This window comes from Pangasianodon hypophthalmus, chromosome 10, assembly GCF_027358585.1.
Source record: "Pangasianodon hypophthalmus isolate fPanHyp1 chromosome 10, fPanHyp1.pri, whole genome shotgun sequence".
Taxonomy (NCBI): domain Eukaryota; kingdom Metazoa; phylum Chordata; class Actinopteri; order Siluriformes; family Pangasiidae; genus Pangasianodon; species Pangasianodon hypophthalmus.
The window spans coordinates 23,740,464-23,760,509 of NC_069719.1; the positions used below are offsets into that span (position 1 = coordinate 23,740,464).

The following is a 20,046-nucleotide window of genomic DNA, read 5'->3' on the forward strand; positions in this document are numbered from 1 at the left end:
TTTCAATGCCTGAGTGTTTCTCGCTGCACTCTGAACAAGAGTAGGTAAATTTTACATCTTTCTTCTTTCTGCTTGACTTCTTTCCATGTTTGTGGCTCATGCTTGTGCTAGTCTTGTGTGAACGTGTGTGTATATGTGTGTACTGTCAACAGTATGTGTGTAGTACCTGCAGTTCATGTAATTGAGGAGCTGGACACGAGATTGTTGTGGCTGTCAGGTAGTGTGCATGGGTATGTCTGTGTGTGTGTGTGTGTGTGTGTGTGTGTGTGTGAGTGCTGGCGTACTTCTAAGTAGGACGGTTTACCTGTAAAGACTGCTCCATTTGTAGAATATTTGCAGAAACTGGCATTAACGGAATGAATAGCAGTGGTCAGTGAAGTCGTTCTTTAGCGTGCAGGACGCCGCTTGACAGATGGGAGTGTGAAAGAGGGAGAGCGGAAGGAGGAGGGGAAGAGGGTGCGAGAGAGAGAGAGAGAGAGAGAGAGAGAGAAAGTGGTCTTAGATGGCAGGAGAGCTTGAATTGCAGACCGGCCGCCCCGCATGTGGCCCGACGGAGGCATTAAAGACAGCGCGCTGACTCGGAGAGCAAGAGCAAGAACGAGGGAGAGAGAAAGAGGGAATCAGCGAGGGCAAACGGGGGAAGTGGCCGTGCTCTCCAGCTCCGGCTTGCTCTGTGTCTTGGCTGTCGGGACGCAGCTCTGATAAAGTGTTCTATCAATCAGTTTTTGCAATGCCAGTTATTGATTAAGCTTTGATAGTGACCACAAATGTCACCCCAAACTTTCCAGCGAGATAGATTGCATTTTCAGGTTGTTTTTTTTTTAAATCACAAGTGAGTATTCTTAATATAGCTATATTAGAGGTGTTTTAAAATATATAGTTATGTTAAAAGGCTTTTTGTTTGTGTGTGTGTGTGTATGAATTTAAGCTCTAAATCTTTAAGATTTAAAAAAAGAGAGGGAGAGAGAAAGAGAGAGAAAAGAAATCACACCACAGCCTCGTGACAGACCAGGTGGAGACACCGCTATGAAATTGTTTTTTTTTATATCTCACACATTTAAGTCCAATCAATAAACAGCAGTGACTAGTTATTCTAGACATTATTTCAGGCTTGATAAATGAAACACCAAAAAAAAAAAAAATGATTAACCTCTGGCCTGGAAAACTGATAAATCCTGTGAGTGTGTGAGTATGGAGCTTTGAATAAGAGAGTGTTAAACATGTGTGCATTGTCCTGCAGTCGTGCAAGCAAGACGAAAACAAGTTATTAAAAATAAAGCTTTAATTTAAAACTTATTTCAAAGTTTTGGATCTGCAGCAGGAAATTATGGATTTGCAGATATTTCAAATTGTTAGATCAGTTCCTGAGTAATGAGGAATGAGTCATGTGAAGGCATTTTTAAGTGCATGAAGCTTTCCTACATCTCAACCAGAACAGCTTTTCTGCATTTTTACCTTTGGCATGCTCATTTCACCGACTGGATTAATGCTTATGAGAGTAAATTCTCAGATAAGACTATCGCATTTCTTCAGCCTTATTTCTTCTCCCCCCTCATTTGCTGCTTACTCACCGTTTGATCTTTTCTTTTAATACAAATTATCTGGTGCTATTCTAATTAGTCTATTAATGCTAGTAATAACAACAAGTGGCAGTTTAGCTATTATCATAATTACACTCACTTACTGCCCTGCATGTACATTTCATTTGCATGCTTGTTTTAATATTTACCCGCATGTTGCCAAGTAGGACTGGGAGTCAATTGGATCTTTTTGAGATTAAAAATTTCCACAAGCAAATTTCATACCCTTTAATTCTTTTTTTTTTTTACTCAACTGAAATTCGTGCATTGGAGTTTATTTGCTTCTTAGGCAAATTTGATTTCTATCACATTTTAGCAAAGCAGGTTGTTCTTTTAGTTATGTATAAAATCCATAGTTATGTTTTGTGTGTATTTATGTTTTTGTTCTACTTCCTTTTTGTGCACTTTGTATCTTTAATGCGTGAAATTCCAGATCATACAATTTCACCTCAATGAAATTTCGAGGTTTTATTCTAAAGAAATACACACACACACACACACACACACACACACACACACAAACAGAGTTTCTCAGTTTTCTTCTTCTTCAAACAAACAATCATTATTATTATTATTATTATTATTGTTATTATTATTATTATTATTATTATTATTATTATTATTATTATTATTTGATGTGAGAATTCAGATTAATGTGACAATGATTAATAATAATTCTCGATTTTTCTGCAGTTCAACATGATTAAGATAATATAAATGGTATAAATGAATTCTCACTTTTCGACCACAGTAATTTTTAACACACTCTTTTGTAGATAATACTTTTTTTGTTTGCGTTTTCTCCTTTTCTACTTTTTTTTAAAATTTACAATATTAAAAAAAATACGTATTTTGACTGATATTTCAAGCTAAAATTCAGCACACTGTCCGCTTGAATAGCGTGAGCCGGTCTCTCTTTAATGCTCAGATCATTTGAATTGAACCTGGTGTAGTTTGAATTCATGGCTGTTCAAGCGTTTACACCCTTTTGTCGCGTACTGGTGGGTTTTTCCGACTGCTCACACCAGCACTGGCCCTTGAAGAAGAAAAGTTGAATTTTTTTTTGGTTATATCAACCTTTCTTTTTCCATGTGACAGAGGAAAAAAGGAGGGGTGGAGAGGGATAAAAGCCCTAGAGGCAGGGATCAGAGAGGAATAAAAGGAGATTGCGTAAATTAAATTCCTTTTAATCTCCTTATAAAATCATTTACTTAATTCATCTGTCAAATGATGTCAATATGCACACCGCTGATTTATTTCTCTCTCTCTCACTCTCTCTCTCTCTCTCTCTCACACACACACACACACACACACACACACTCACACACACGTGTGTATGTGTGTTGCTGGCACTGCTGCTTTTGAGCACTGATTCAGCTCTCTCTAAGTCCCCTGTGTGAGAGGTGTCATCCGTGTTTGAGTGTGTGAGTGTGTGTGTGTGTGTGTGTGTGTGTGTGTCTGCAGCCCCTTGTCGATTTCTGTCTGGACACTCTTTTGTCTTTACGCTATCCTGCTTATAGGAGACGCATCTCTGCCACTTCCCCTTGTTTGAAGGGGTCTGAAGCTTTCCAAGGGTAATTAACTCGAGTTAAAAGAGACACAATCGTCCCCCGTCACGTCCACCGGCCTGTCTTTCTGGAGGGAAAAAAAAGGGAATGGCGAGGCAGTAAAGTAAAAGGCGGGGCGTATATTTTTGACCTTTTGTTTCCGAAGGTGCAATAAGTGGCTTTTTGGATTGACACACACATAAACACAGACAGAAATAGCAGTGCTAAAACAGACACACAGAGACACAAAAATGTACAGGGGCTGATGATGCAATTGTCAATTTGTTTGATTTATGTTTTTTTTCCTCTATCCGTCTTTTAAAGAAAAAGTGGGCCCACACCAGCTGAGCCTCACACCACAGCCATTACCAACCTACAAGCTATAATTAGCAAATACAGCACCGCACCACTGCCGGCCTTTAACTAGTCGACTGTTTGAAAGGCAGAGCGTGTGACGTTTTTTTTCTTCTCCTCTTCCCTTTTCTTGCACTTTCATATTCGATTTTTCTGCTCCCTGTTGTCTTTCGATTTCGCCCTGTATACTTGTGTTTGAGGAGTGGGGAGTAGGTGCATCAGGAGCGTGGGACGATTGAGTTACAGCAGGTCAATAGAGACTGTGGTCAGTCCATAAGCAGGCGCTGCACTCGGGCCAGATAAGGGTGTAAAAATAGGGCTTTCGGTCGAAGCCTTATTCACCTCTGATTCGCTAGTAGACAGGGGAGTTCATTGGATCTGGATGTCCAATATTTTTTTTATAGATTGGAATATTCCTGAAATGTTTCTTTGTCTAGATCAAGCAGAGCACGTGCTATACTGCTGGTGCCGCTTTTAAATCATATACTATTGGACTAACAAACAAAAACATGCAGTTTTCTCTTAAAGAACATGAGGAATCTTATAGATATGTGGTTGTATATGTGCACACGGAGCATTTGCGTGGTCGTCGCTGTACCAGGGAGAGAATTTTGGATCATAACTGCTGGATTAGGATGCTTTTTTTTTTTTAAAACCACTGATCTTGTATTAAATGATGAAATTGTCATTGTCCCGGAGCAGAGAAAGGGAAATGAATGGTCGTGTGGCCCGGTGGCTGACAGTGAAATATTTCACCTCTTTCTCCTATCATACTTCATTTGTGCGCATGAGTGTGTGTGTGTGTGTGTGTGTGTCTGTGTGATAGTGCTGAATGTTCATTCCGTTCTTGACCAGCTCTATTCAGTGCTCCTGCACCTCTTTCTGTCCGCTCTCATCTTTCCACACTGTCCTTAAACACCATTTGCTTTGTCTAATGTATGTTGTGTGTGTGTCTGTGTGTGTGTGTGTGTGTGTGTGCCTTGTTTTCAGTATGGATCTTTACAAAGTGAGGACATGTTTGAGTTCGTATTTAAGTTAAGAGGATGGTTATCTTTGAAAGTTAGAAGTGAGTCATGTTTTGGACGGACATTTTTAATTCCACATAAAAGTGACCTGAATAGTTTGGTGGTTAATTTTAGAATGATAGACAGACAGGGTGAGGATGTGTGTGTGTGTGTGTGCTGTAGTGCAGCGTGCAAAAGTTCCATATAATGACTGACTTTAATTGTGCAGATGTGTGTGTTCATGTGTGTGTGTGTGTGTGTGTGTGTGTGTGTGTGTGTGTGTGTGTGTGTGTGTGTGGCTCGGTTGTCATGATTTGAGTATGACCAACGCACCGCTCCTTCACGTTCTTTCACAATTACCAAAAAAACAAAAACAAAAATAAGTATCTGCATCATTTTCTTTCATTTGCCTACGGATTATTTTACGACATGATTCAAATGTAAAGATTTATTTGATTTATTTATTTATTTACATCAGCATTTGCCTTTCTGATTGGAGGTTTTTCGTCTAAATCTCTTTGAAATATCATAAGCTGAACTATTTCCTGTTCTTTAAGCTGTATAATTTCTCACATGCACATGTACACGTGAGGTGATATTATAGTGCAGAGATATTGTTGATGCTCTGCATATGTGTGTATGAGAGGCAGAGAAAGAGAAAGCACATTAATGACTAGTACATATAGTAGCATTTGTGCAGTAGTGTGATTAATAATAATAATAATAATAATAATAATAATCTGTGCCTGACATACACATGTATATTGAGCAGTAACATTCCTGTAGAGAGACTCGTGCTTGAGGAACGTCCCATCCGTTCGCTTGTATTAAAGCTGACAGTCCATCTGTCTCGGGTGCCGGCCATGCCGAGGTGTGTGTGTGTGTGTGTGTGTGTGTGTATGTTTGGAGGGGGTATGTGTTGCGATAGCCCCTCCTCCACTTAATTCAGCTTCTCCGTCCCGTTCGTCAGTGTTCGGCCCCGGAGGTCAAACTCTAGGTCTCTTTGTCGCACAATAACAAGGACCCCCGTTGACACGGGGCGTTCGCCAGGCTGCTGCCTGTCCGACTGGAGATTATAATCTCCCAGATTAAAAACACAGAGTGTAAATGGTGGCTGAGTTGGCATTTGGGTAGCCTTGTTCTGTTTTGTTCATTGCTTTTTTAAATTTTTGTTGTTTTCAGCATGCAAAGTGTATTCGTTTTGTCCATATGTGTGTGGGTAATTAGTAGGGGGGTGTGTGGCATGTCAAGAATGAATGACACAGAGTGAGAAAGAGGGAGAATAACAGAGTGAGAAAAGGAGAATGAAAGGAAAAGAGAGAGAGAGAGAGAGAGAAGGAGGAATGGTGTTTGTTGTTGTTCATGTGCTGCTCTCTGTATTAGGAAGAATGATACCTGTCTAATCAATCAACGCTCCGCCGTTCACAGATGGAACAGCAACACATGATTGAGTCACCGAGCATCAGCCGACACACACACACACACACACACACACAGACACACACACACACGGCTTAATTCAGCTCATTGTCCTGCGTGTTAATCCTTGTCCGAGGAAAGGCCGTGCTCACTCGTTCTGACAGGAGCGTAAAATTGGGTTCAGGTAGCGCAGCAGTTCAGCGTCTCTCATCCGTCTCCACTCACTCCTTAATTCTCCTCTTTCATTCACCGGAAGTGTCATTCGTTTTTTTTCCCCTGTACAATATAATAAATCACCTTAAAATTTAAAAGAAGAAGCAGAAGAATTGAAGAGGATGAGGATGGGTTCCCTTTTGAGCCTGGTTCCTCTCAAGGTTTCTTCCTCATATCATCTCGGGGAGTTTTTCCTTGCCACCGTCGCCACTGGCTTGCTCATTAGGGATAAATTCACAGTGATAAATTTAAATATTTACAATATATTTTTGTGAATCCATTTATTTCTGTAAAGCTGCTTTGTGACAATGTCCATTGTTAAAAGCGCTATACAAATAAAATTGAATGAATAAAAAGAAGAGAAGTGTCACACATGACCTCAAGTCTCACTTATTTTAGAGCGTGTTTTATTTTATTTTATTCTTCTAACCTACTCTATTGTTTCCTTCCCCATCTGTGTGTGTGTGTGTTTGTGTGTATCCTATAATGAAAGGTCTCAAAATGAATTTACAAACTGCGTGACCTTTCGCTAAATCCTTATAAGCTGTGTCTGTGGCGTGAATCGCACAACTGTATTACACACTAGCTGAAAGAATAGTTTACCTGCTGGAAAGTGAAACGTGAACATGCTGGATATCTGCTCGAACAAATACCGAGTTTTTACTTCAATCATCATCATTTATCATCAGTTTATTCTTGCTTTAATTCTTCTCTAATCATCACTTGAAAATGAAAGTGGTTTTTGTGTGTATTGCTTGCTCTATGTGTGTGTGTGTATGTGTGTATGTGTGTGTGTGTGTGTGTGTGTGTGTGTGTTGCCTGTTTGTGCATGTCCAAGCATGCCTGCTTTTCATGTTTTGGATTTTCTTGTTTCTGTGCTTATGAGTAACTTTTTTCTTTCAGCTTAACATATTTAACATGCTTCTGTGTTAAAAAAAATTGCTTATTGTCTTGTTTTAAATGTTGCACCTCTTTTGGTGTAAAATAATTGGCTTTTGATGTCATTTTTTCCATGTGTGTATAAAGACAGATGTAAAGAAAGACAGGACACAGTAAAGGGAATATGTGCTACGGAAATTGTGCAGAAAAACAAAATGGTGCTCGTTTATTTTTTTACGTTGTAAACAGTAGTTGAAAGGTGAAGCAGCCGTGTGGAAGTCGCCGAGAGCATCGATTCTCCTGCTCACTCGACCAAGACTAACGGCAGCACATTACGCACGTTTGTGTGTGTGTGTGTGTTGCTTTTTTTATTCTCCCAAATACACCCTGACCAATCCCATCCAGTCCCAATACAGTTTTGTTTTTTTTCCCTCAGTGCAGCGTAATCACACTTAAATTCCTGTCCTCTCCTTATTTACAGTTTCAGTAAAGTTAGATTACAGAATTCTAACAAAATGATCCATTCTAGAAATCAATATTGTTGCGTATTGTCAAGATGTTTGTAAGTATCATGTCAAAAGTAAGACAGAAAGCGTTTAATGCGTGGATTTTTCTCGACCAGACGAAGGAGCCGAGTATTAGTTGAGTGATTAGTTTCATTACTCAGAGTGTAGCGTGAGGTGAGGGCCACGTCGCCTAATGACATTGAACGTGTTTGCTGAGTCGTAACGGAGAGAAGGCGAATTAGGGAGCCTCCTCACTTTATTAGAGCGTGAGTGTCGCAGGCTGCACTCGCTGAAACCCTCGTTCCCTCCGTACTCCCTACCCACTAAGACTCACTCATCTCCTAGCTTTGTTTTTCACAGCTACACCCTCAGGTGCTTTATTTTCTTTTCTCCCTTCCTCAGTTTACAGTGTCAGGACAGAGGATGGTGGCGGGAGGCCTCCTGCGTCCGTTCGTTTTGCATGCGGCTTCGCACAAAGCCCAATTAATTTGTATAAAGTTTGCCTAAAGATTTCACTGTACTTGCATAAAGGCAGGATCTGTCACCATTAAATTTGCCTAAGTCTGCCACAGATCGGCTTTTGACATTGATTGGCCTCCACTAGTCCGCCTTGTTGGATCATCTGTGGTTGGATTTTTGAATGAGGTTTCTAGTGGATTTATTAAAAATAAACAAATCTGCCGCAGTAAAAAAGAAATACTGATTGCGATATTTCACTAAATCCTCCGCAGTTAAAAACAACACCAACATATTACATGAGTTTTTTTTGTACTAACACTTTCTCATTCTGGCTCAATCTGGAATCTAATAAAAAATACAAGATATACACACACACACACACACATGTACACGCATACACCCAAACGATGATGACGTCAAGCTTTTTCCTGTACTTTCCTTCTTTATAGCGGTTCATGGCCCTGCTCGGAGACCGGCGGGTCTGAAGGCCTGTAAAAGCCGCAGGGTTTCTCAGCCTGACGTACAGGGTGCGAGGGCACGTGCCGCCATCCCGATACTCCTCTTTTATACCCTCTTCCCACCCACCATCCAAATTCCGACCTGATAAAAGGGCAGCGTCTGAGCGGTGAGGCACACCAGCATTAAAAACGTCACAGAGGTCTTCAATTAACGCCACGCATTAACAAAAGATCCCTGCTTTCCCCACTTCTGCCTATCAACTAGGAAAAAGGGATGGTCGTTAAAACCGATTCGTTAAAGGACAGTGTTAAAAAAGAGAGATGGAGAGAAGGGAAAAGAGAGATAGAAAGGCTTTCTGTGTCTGTTTTAAGGTTACATCAGTGTCTGTCCGTAGCGAATGTCTTTTTTTTTGTGAGAATTCCTCATGGTATCTCTCTGACCCTCGTCTTTTTCATTCCTTCTCTTGCTTCTTCCTTTTGTTTTGTAGAATGAATGTATCAAAGGCCCAGGTTAATAGCGAAGATAAGTACGGCAAATGCGGTGCATGGAGAATGCAACAGCATTACACCGTCGATACGCATGCGCTCTATAACCAAAGGTAAGGAAGGAAAAAATCAAATCATCAAAAGCCAAAATCAATACAAATGTTTTATTGCATCATCATGACTTATCATTTTATTTTACAGTTACTTTGGCACTTGTGTGTGTGTGTGTGTGTGTGTGTGTGTGTGGGTTGGCAAGATAGTGTTGGTTCTAAGCTACTGTGTTGACCGGCCTGAGAGAGAGAGACTGAGACTTACCATCTGTCTCACCTGCTGCATGTAGGTGTCCATCTGCTTTAATCCAGTGCAAAGAGAGAGAGAGCGAGAGAGAGAGAGAGAGAGAGAGAGAGAGACAAAGACAACGACACAAGACACAGACAGTGTGTGTGTGTGTGTGTGTGTGTGTGTGTGTGTGTGAGAGAGAGAGAGAGAGAGAGAGAGAGAGAGAGAGACGATGAGAGAGGCACAGAGAGCGAAACAGTGAGAGAGAACGAGACAGAGAGAGAGAGAGATAAAGACAAAGAGAGAGAAAGAGATAGAGGCCACACCAGTCATTCCACACATCACAGTCCATCCTTCATACACACACAGACACACACACATGCACGCTCACACACACATGATCACGCACACACACACACACACACACACACTATACCTAACTCTAACCTATAACCTCAGTAACCTCAGTAGTTTTCCAAATAGAAGCAAACTTTTTTTCTGTAAACACAAAAAACACATTTGTTTATGCGGACTAGCTGTATGTCCCCATCAAGGTCAAAATTAACATTTGTTCCTATGATCATGGGTAAATGTACGCAGACACACACACACACACACACACATGTGCGCACACACACACATGCTCACCTGAAATGCTGGTGAACTGCTGGTACAGGTCAGGAAGTGTAAGACATGCATGCAAATCTAAGCAAATGAAGAGCTAGTTGGACACAAGGATAGACAAATAGACACAGATAGATAGATAGATAGATAGATAGATAGATAGATAGATAGATAGATGGATGGAAGTATGGATGGAAGTATAGATAGATAGATAGATAGATAGATAGATAGAACTATGGATGGATAGATAGATAGATAGATAGATAGATAGATAGATAGATAGATAGATAGATAGATGGATGGATGGATGGAAGTATAGATAGATAGATAGATAGATAGATAGATGGGTGGATGGATGGATGGATGGATGGAAGGATAGATAGATAGATAGATAGATAGATAGATGGGTGGATGGATGGATGGATGGATGGATGGATGGATGGATGGATGGAAGGATAGATAGATAGATAGATAGATAGATAGATAGATGGATGGATGGCAGGGAGGGAGAGGAAGATGAGTTTATGGGGGTTGGCAGTGCTTTGCTCAGGAATGTGTTAAATGCTTGAAGGATCCGGATTAGCATATAAATTTAGATGTATGAAGATCATTGCGTCGATCACGAGTCACTGAGTTTTATCTTGACTTAGTGGAGGCTGATTTGCGTATAAAATACAGCCAGATGTGACCAGTTAAAGGCCTCTACAGTGCCTTCCTCCCTCTGTCACCCCTCTCTCTCTCTCTCTCTCTCTCTCACACACACTCTCTCTCTCTCCCTCTCTCTCTCTAACTCTCCTTTTTAAATGGCTTTCTCTGACTAGTATAATTTGAGGTCACACACATTACACATGTGCTCTCTGCTTTGGTCATTAAGAAAGGGTATTAGGTTATGTATGTGTGTATGTATTTGTGTATGTATTTGTGTATGTATTTGTGTGCATAGAAATTTTACGTCATTTTTTTAAGGATTTAAACAAACAAATCTACTGTACGTGTGTAGATTCAGCAGAACTGTGTACTGTTATGAAATTCTACTACTTACGCCACTTATGCTGTCACTAATTTCTAAATTGAGTGATATTCTGTCAGAATTAAGTACGGCAATACAGAGATCGGACTTTCGGCCAGGATCATACCTGCGCTGTACGTTTTTGTGAAAACCTCGCAGATGGAATCCAAGATTTGCACTCTTTGTACGAGTGTAGCACTAAAGCCGTGTATGGAGTCATGTTTTTTTTCCTCTCTAATCCCCCCTGTGTGTGTATCCTGCTTCTTTAGCTACTATGTATTCCATATGTACACACACACACACACACTTGGCAGTAAGTGTTAGCGATTTAAGCAGGGGGTGAGTGTGCTTTCACTGGAGGCCTCAAAAAGTATTATGGCAATTGGATTGCGCAGGGGGTTAGTCTGGGTCAAACCAATTAGACTCCATTCGAACGCACATTACTGCGATGGACAGTGCAAAGCATGCTGGGAGTCTGAGTTTGCCGTTAACGCAGTCAGTGTTACGAGTAGAAAGTCTCCAGCAGTATGTTAAGTGTCCAAAACAGCATGTAGATGTATTTGATTCATATTAAATACTTTGCTGTGACCAGTAACAGAGACGATTTAGGTTTTGTTTTTCTGAAATGCTATTTTATATCCACAATCAAATGCCGAGAACAGGATTCATTTGCCACGGGAGCGGCTTGTTACTGTAAATTTAGCAGCTTGTGTAATAAAGTCGATTGCCGTAAACCAGATGGTGGAGCTGAGCAGCTTTTTAGTGTAGCCCCATTATTAGACGTTGATGTTTATCATGAAACGTAGAGCTCACGCTGTAGTCAGATATTCAGACATACGACGATGTGATCACTAGACTCCAGGACTGAGATGGAATCTGCATGGCAGAAATGGTGGTGGTCACTTCATTGTATGTCTGAATATCTGAATGTGAGTACAGCTTAAAAAATACAGGGTTAGAGAGAGAGAGAGAGAGAGAGAGGGATGGATCTTCATGGTTGGGCCCGAGGCTCCATGAGCAGGAAGAACGGGTATTAGAGAAGTAAACCCGATTACGGGCAGAATGTGAATTAGATTTGGTAACAGATGGTGGTTGGTGTTGAAAATTTAAAGGTGCTTTAGGGGTGGAGTGGCGGTGGAAGGGGCAGCTCAGTGCATCTTCACCCGAGCGGGTGAGAGGAGGGGGAATGATAGACGGCTATAACTCACAACAATCCCGTCTTGACAGCCAATTTCAAGATTCTGATCTGGTTAAAGACACGGCTTTCCTCGCTTCACTCACCGAAAAACAACCACTGCTCCTTTTTTTCTCCCTCTCTCCATCTCTCTCTCTCTCCGTCCCTCGCGCTCTCTTGTCATATTTCAGTGAATAAAATCCTCTTCAAACATCTGTTTAATAAATTGTGTTTTTAATCCACCATTTTTTTTACCCTGAGCATTATATTTATGTGCAGTTTCATTTCATCAACATCATGCCTCATCCTCTCTTATCTGTCCTGCGTCGAGGTGGAACGGATGAAGTTTTTATTTATACATACTGCTAATATTGCTTTTTTTTTAATAACGATTATTTACCGATTCTCAAACTTGTGCTGTAGGATCTTTTGGAGAACTTTAATACGAGCGCTGCTTAATATGAGGGGTAAAGACAGAGAGAGGGAGAGTGTGTATCTTATGTGTGACCCTTATCTAATGAGCTTGCACAGGAAAATGTCCTAAATCATCAAGATTTTCATCTATGAAGTTGCACACACACTAGTTCTGGCTGATCTTATCAGTGTGTGTAGATTTAAATATACATACAGTATACATACACAATCAATTTTTTTTAGATTCAGGATAATATCACAGTTCAAAGGCTCTGGTTTGACTCTTTTCTTCAGGCCAAGAAGGCTTTACGGCTCGTCGTCCAAACGTGGGTTTGCCATTCTGGCATTGATTGAGTGTAATAAGAGGCGTTATTTTGCAGCCAGTCATCGACAATGAAGTGAATTACTCCTTTTCCAGTCCTGTAATGTTATAACAATTGATCTCCTCACACCGCTGATAAAAACAGCACAGGGCTTATTCATGTGTGTGTGTGTGTGTGTGTGTGTGTGTGTGGGTGTGGGTGTGGGTGTGGGTGAGTGTGTGTTCCAAATGCTAAAGAAACTGTAAACAGATCCCGTGTTTCTAATCTCCTTTTTACATGACACTAGATGTATATATGTATTGGGATTGTATATATGTATATGCAAGTATGTCCTTATATATGTGTTACAATTGTTGTAGACTTTGTTTCGATTTTTTTAAATGTATTTTCTGCAAAAAAAAGAACTACAACTTTCAAAATATTGCTATAATGCAAAAGATTTTATACACATGATACCATGAAAAAAAAAATAAAAAATCCCTGTTGCGTGCTGTGAGTCCTGGCAATCTCTTCGAGTTTTTCTCTCTGTAATCAGACAACTTTGATTTTGATGGAGGGAGAAAGAAAAAAAGGAGAGAGACACACAAAGAGAGAGAGAGAGAGAGAAAGAGAGAGAGAGAAAGAGAGAGAGGCTGCACCTTAATGCAATGATTGCACGTTTGGGCTCTGCAGTTGTCAAAGCACTGAATCAGTCAAACAATCTAATGACACTTGTCCTTGCCAAGTGGCTTGTGTTTTCCAAAATTGTTTTCCTGTTGATTTCCAATGCCTCGTCTCACAGACAGAGAAGGAGACAGAGAGAGAGAGAGAGAAAGAGAGAGAGAGAGAGATAGTGAGAGACAGAGAGAGCTACAGGGAGCAAAAGAAAAACAATCATCTCTTTAGTCCCAGTTTCCCTCAGACAGAGATTTAACCTTTAAGAAAAAAAAAGATAGTAAATATTTGATTATAGCAGGTACCATGTTCTCATTTTCCTCTAAGATACTGTGTGAACTATTAGTGAAAAGTGATAGCTCAGAATTATTTTCGTACTTGTAGTTGTGTTAGTATAATAGTATAGTGAGAGGTTCCAGTCAATTGAGCTGTACATACTTAAAAAAAAAATTAACACATACAAATTTAACTCATTTCATTTTTAATGCTGGATAATAATAAACCCGTAACAATACGAACCAGCTTTCATCCATTTTTAGAAAATCTTGTCTTCCTGCCTGTCTTTTTTTTTTATAATGCCCTCGTACTTGACGATGATTATCTCCATTCATAGGCTTAAATGAAATTGTAGTGCTTTTCCCCGTAAAAACTTCTTTTGTTAATGGCACACTGCGGAATTGAAGCCGGCGCCAGGCGTCGCTGAAAAACAGATAAAATCATTACCTCTCAAATAGTCTCTTCTCTGGCAGAAAGGGCTTTCTTTTCTTCTAAAATATGAGCTTTAGAATTCCATTTCTCTTAGAGCTAATGTGAATTTTACTGCCTCTAATTTTAGATTCGAGTGCGGCCTAGAATAAAAATCCGTCATGTGACAATTGAATTTATAGATAGTTGTTGAATATTGCCAGGTCAGATTAATGGAGTCATAGAATTTCAAAGAGCAGAAAAGAGAGAGAGAGTGTGTGTGTGTGAGAGAGAGAGAGAGAGAGAGAAAGAGAGAGAGGTGGAGAGAGAGGTGGAGAGATGGAGAGAGAGGAACAGGCAGACACAAAGAGGAAAAACTTTTGGGCTAAGTTTAAGACCTGTCTCCTGTGGAGAGACTTAAAGCAGTTAGACCGTGTTGCAATGCTTCCTGCTTTTCTTTTTGTTCTTTTCTTCTGAACGCCGTCTTTTATACAGCACCTTCCCTCTGCCACCCAAACCAGTTTGGCCCTGCTGCCATAAACAACATGAGACACAATGTTTACAGTGTAAATTGGCATGTTTTTGCACTTTTTTTTTTCATTTCGTTTTCATTTTTAACCAGCTTTGTGCTGCTATTGAAAACCTGAGCTATGCATTTGATGTATGTGATGTATTTACATGTGGCATTTATCTTTTCAAATATAATACATAGCATTAGTTGGGTACTAAATTGTATACTGCTTCGATATGTGATCATTAGATTAGACAGCTGCCATTAATAGCAATAAAAAATAATCAAAAAAAATATATATATGTATATATATATATATATATATATATATATATATATATATATATATATATATATATATACACACACCTTGGAATCCTCCAACACAAACAGTCTTTGCAATTTTTTTTACTGCAATATTGAATTCATTTTCTTGCAAATGTGATGTTTTTGCTGTGGTTCATTACCAGTGTGAGGTGACTATGTGATTATGTTCACACAAACAATAGCTTACTTACAAAACGCAAGTGCGAACCATCCAGGCAGAGAGCTAAGATTTGAACTGGAGAACGAAGCCATCGTAATGTGAACGTAACCTAAGAGGAGCCTTTTTCCTAATCGACCGCCTTGCGCTGCAGTACACCTGACCAGCTGAGCTTGAATCAGCAGATTTTGCGGCAGAGATGTTACATCAGGAAGCTTTAATGGCAGACAGCATTGCTATTCCTAACTATATTCGCTATAGTTTGTCCTTTAGGCTGCTGTGTCCTATTACATGCACGATACCTCTTGCTCAGTGGTGAGGTATATTCATTTACCTACTTATTTACATTCATTTGCATTAAGTCTCAGAAAAACACATTGAGGGTCAAATGAGACGAGCAACAAATGAGATGTGTTTGGTTTGTTCGTTTTATTTATTTTACTTGAGGAAGTTTATCTTGTAGTTTAAACAGCATAAATATCCCTCGTTTCTTTTTACATTCCTTAGTGGATCCGTTAGGCCTATTTACACGTTCTTCTACAAATTTAGAGCCTGTGGTCTTTTAACTCTTCCCTTCCTTAGTGCTTAATAACTGCTTAAATGATACTATTATTGTTACCTTCAAATCCCCACTCCTTCCCTCTCTCTCTCTCTCTCTCTCTCTCTCTCTGTGTGTGTTTCACTCTCACTCTCTTTGCCTATCAGTCTCTCGCTCTCCTGCGACTTTATAGACCTTAGAAGAATCCTTCTTTTACAAGCCGACTGGCTTTTTAAAACCCTCATTTAGAAGTGGGCTTCCTTAATTAAAAAGACCTTTGTGTGGTCCTGCAAGCCTGCCTGGTTTATTTGTCCTCCTTCGTCTCCTGTGTTAAAACTCACTCCTCCTCCTTATCCACGTAAACTTTCTTTTTTTTTCTCTGCGTAACACCTTCGTCTTGTTGCTGTTGTGTCTGGTTAAAGCACTTTAACACAGTGAAAATAGACGGAACTATTACAGATGGTTGTGTTTGTAAGAATTTGTTGGGTGTGAGATTGTGTGTGTGTGTGTGTGTGTGTTTGTGTTGCCTTACCTTGTTAATGTAGTTTGTGGTTAATCTTGAACCACTGTTAAATTGTCCATCTGAGTTTTCCTGCTCCCCAGTCAGCCGTACTGTGTGTGTGCTTTGGATAGTTGTCAGAGGGGGATTGCTAATCCACTTTTCCAAGCCTTACAGTCTCCTTTAAGACAGAAGAGATATATCTATTAATTACAGCATTCATTAAGAAACCCGTCTCGTAGGACTGGATGCGTCTGTGTGTGAGGGGGAGGGAGTCCGACGGAACCTCAGCTAAATGGCTTTGGCAGTATTGAGCGGTGGTAATATGGAGGGGCTTTCTCTTTTGTTAGCTTTCAAGGGTCTTTTCTTTTAAATGTGCGTGTTTGTGTGTGTGTGTGTGTGTGTGTGTGTGTGTGTGTGTCTGAGAGAGAGAGAGAGAGAGAGAGCATAGGTGTGCCACTCATTGCGTATTTGTTCCTCAAGCTATGTTTGTGTGTGTGTGTGTGTGTGTGTCTGAGAGAGAGAGAGAGAGAGAGAGAGAAAGAGAGAGAATACGTGTGCCACTCATTGCGTATTTGTTCCTCAGTCTATGTTTGTGTGTGTGTGTGTCTGAGAAAGAGAGAGAGAGAGGGAGAGAGAGAGAAAGAGAGAGAATACGTGTGCCACTCATTGCGTATTTGTTTCTCAGTCTATGTTTGTGTGTGTGAGAGAGAGAGGGAGAGAGAAAGAGAGAGAATAGGTGTGCCACTCTTTGCCGATTTGTTCCTCAGTCTATGTTTGTGCGTGTGTGTGTGTGTGTGTGTGTGTGTGTGAGACTTGCCGTTAGTGAGGATGATGAAGCTGCAGTTGCCCTCCACACTGATCACATTCATGTAGAACAAGTTGATATTGACTGCGGGATGAGTGATGGAGGCCGGCTCCAGGCAGCATCGCTCTCCATCTCCACATTGCTGCACGCTTTTTTTTTCTGCAGAGCCAGATAATCTGTCATGCTGCATTTTGATCACTGAAAGTCCAGCCTCTTTATTTAATAGCAGGGTCTTTTCATTTTATCTCTTTATTGTGTGCAGAATTGTTGTTATTTATGCATGTGAAGCCATAAATTATTGTGCTTTACTCCATTATTGGTAATGCATGCAATTGTCATTCTAAATTGTACTGTATATGAAACATTTATAAACTTTTTCAACATGAAAAGTTGAGAATTATTGATTAAAGATGCAATTCCTTTTTAGATTTTGTTATTTCATATATGCTTTTCCATCCTATTTCCTCTTCTAAAAGCAGAATATGGTAATATCTGTACTAACTTCAGAGTTCTTTTGTATTTATAGATAATCTTGTGGCCTGTTAGCATTGTGTGTGTGTGAGAGTGTGTGTGTTGCCATGCTAACTCCTACTTTCCCTGGCATGTAGATAAACTATCAGTCTGAAGCTTTAGCGAGGCCCATGGGAGTTTGTCGTCTCTTATTATGCTTCCTTATGGAGAAGTCATTAAGACTGGGAGGGAAAAAAATAAGTTTGGTTTCTGAAAACACAGTCATAAAAGGTCTCTTGGTAGCTTTATTTTGCTGAAGAGACACAACAATTATGCTAGCAGGTTTGTTTGATCAATGTGCTTCAGACCCTTGAGCTTTTTGCTTTCTTTGTATATTTCTGCGTCTTGTTGCTTGGTCAGAAGACATGATAGAGATTGTTCGTTTCCCTTTGAAGGCTTCGTTTCATCTTATATATTTTTGTTTGTTTCATTTTATGTCTTAAGCAGGCTGCTTTGCAGAATGTCCAGTAAGGACCGCCACATTGAGTCCAACTGCCCCTCATACATCAAGACGGAACCCTCTAGCCCAGCCTCGCTGACCGACAGTGTCAACCACCACAGCCCCGGCGGCTCATCAGACGCCAGCGGCAGCTACAGTTCTGCAATGAACGGCCACCAGAACGGCTTAGACTCGCCCACGCTGTATGGCCCGGGAGGCACGCTCGGCCCCAACGGCACCAGCGCTAAGCGCTACGAAGACTGCTCCAGCACCATCGGCGAGGATTCACAGATCAAGTGTGAATACATGCTCAACTCCATGCCCAAGCGCCTGTGCCTGGTGTGCGGCGACATTGCGTCAGGTTACCACTATGGTGTGGCCTCATGCGAAGCCTGCAAGGCCTTCTTCAAGAGAACCATTCAAGGTTGGTTTACATCCTCCATCTGCCTTTGTCTTTTTTTCATGAATGTTGGTCTTGGCCTAAATTAATTTTGGGCCAAGGTTGCTTAGGGATCTGGGGATAGGAAACTAGAGTCATCACAGTGATTTGCATGCATTAGTTACATTAGGAGAAGATGAGGTGAGAAGTTTTCATGGTACAGTGCGGTATTACGAGAACAGTTCAGCTCCATATGATATTCTCCAGTAAACACAAACCTAGAATGTGAATGTTTCATCACAGAGCATAAAAAAACAGACATTAAATATAAGACATGGGAAGATCTGGCATAATTTAGTGCATTTCATGTATCTTAGCACCACAAGCATAGATCCATCAGTCCAGTGGAAAACATAAGTGGATGAACACGTGGGTCAGATATTGTGCTTGGCCCGAGTATGAGTCAGACCCTCTGATGCTGGGAATTTGACATATTGGTATGTTTCATCCCATTAGCCAATGAAACTCTCAGTAATTTCCAGACCCACTTCATCCAGCTGGGTGTTTATTGACTTCCAGGCTGGCTGGTTTTGGAAAGAGGGTGGGGGTGAGACAAGGGGAGGGGGTATGCAGAGCAAAAGAGCTTCAGGAGCTGGGACTAGGTTGGAGGTTGATGGGTGGGGATGGAGTGATGGCATGGCCACTGTGACCACTCAAAGCCTCTGGCAGCTGGTGTAAAGGTGGCACCTCTCCAATGCCATCTGACAACCTGTATCTATCACTTCCCAATTGAGCCACTCAAGGCTGAGAGAGAGAGAGAGAGAGAGAGAGAGAACGCCATGACAAACATTGGCCTTCCTGCTCGGGAAGACTTTTTTCTCAGTTCCATCTTTTTATACAGCCATGGGAGAGACGATGGCATATGGTCACTCTAGGGCCACGGTTTGGCCAGTGATAAACTCGATTGGCGTTTTTGTCTCAGATTGATGAGTGATGGGAGTGTGGTGTGTGCTATGAAGACAAGCAGAGTGCCCAGGATGGTATGATAACACAGCTGAAACCTCTCCACCCAGCTTGAGTGATCGACAGTGGACATTGTGCTAATCGACTGCCACTAGCAAATCATGTTGCTGTGTTTCAGTGGCTCTTGGCTCTCTGGAAAACACACACACACCCACACACATACCCTTATGACAATGTTGATATCCAGGACACATCTCATTTCCTATACTCCAGATGACTAACATTTAACAAATTCCACTTTTTCTTAAAATAACTTTTCCACATGAGTCATTGCAATGTAAACATGCACCTCCAATCCCTCATAAACACACACACACTTCCCACACACACACACTTCCCACACACACACACACACACACACACTTCCCACACACATATGCAGCCACATGTACACATGGTGGGCCAATTCTGAAGATCCTAATGGGACCTGGTGATTACCTGACTAATGAGTATTGGACCTTAGTCTAATGGACATGCATACTTTAAATACTGTTTCCTGTTGAATTAGCAGTCTTGAGCATTCAGTCCTCCTGCCTGCTAATGTGCTTTTTAATGAGGAAACATCAGTTCACAGAAGAGAAGTCAATACAAATCAGTGTTTACAAAGTCTGATTAACTCTGAAATATTTCATCAGTGAGAAGGTCCCAGGCGGGACACATGTTAATTACGTGTGTGTGTTTATGTGTGTGTGTGCATGTTGGTGGGGACTGTGACAGTGATAATGTAATATTCATACAATATATGCTGTAATACATCACAAGCAATACTATTCAGGATTTTTTTTCCAG

General features: G+C 40.8%; 1 protein-coding gene across 6 annotated transcripts in view; it reads left to right on the top strand.

The window, feature by feature from the left end:
• Positions 1–20,046, top strand: part of esrrga (estrogen-related receptor gamma a) — a 67,274-nt gene that overhangs the window by 363 nt on the left and 46,865 nt on the right. For 2 of the 6 annotated variants that reach the window (XM_026926847.3, XM_026926844.3), the window contains exons 1-3: positions 1–40; positions 8,908–9,018; positions 17,861–18,279. The exon at positions 1–40 is cut by the window's left edge. In XM_026926847.3, the coding sequence (XP_026782648.1) occupies positions 1–40; positions 8,908–9,018; positions 17,861–18,279 (570 nt within the window). Of the gene's footprint in view, positions 45–8,907; positions 9,019–17,860; positions 18,280–20,046 lie in introns of all 6 variants that reach the window. The other 4 variants (XM_026926848.3, XM_026926846.3, XM_026926850.3 and 1 more) reach the window with 4 other exon arrangements.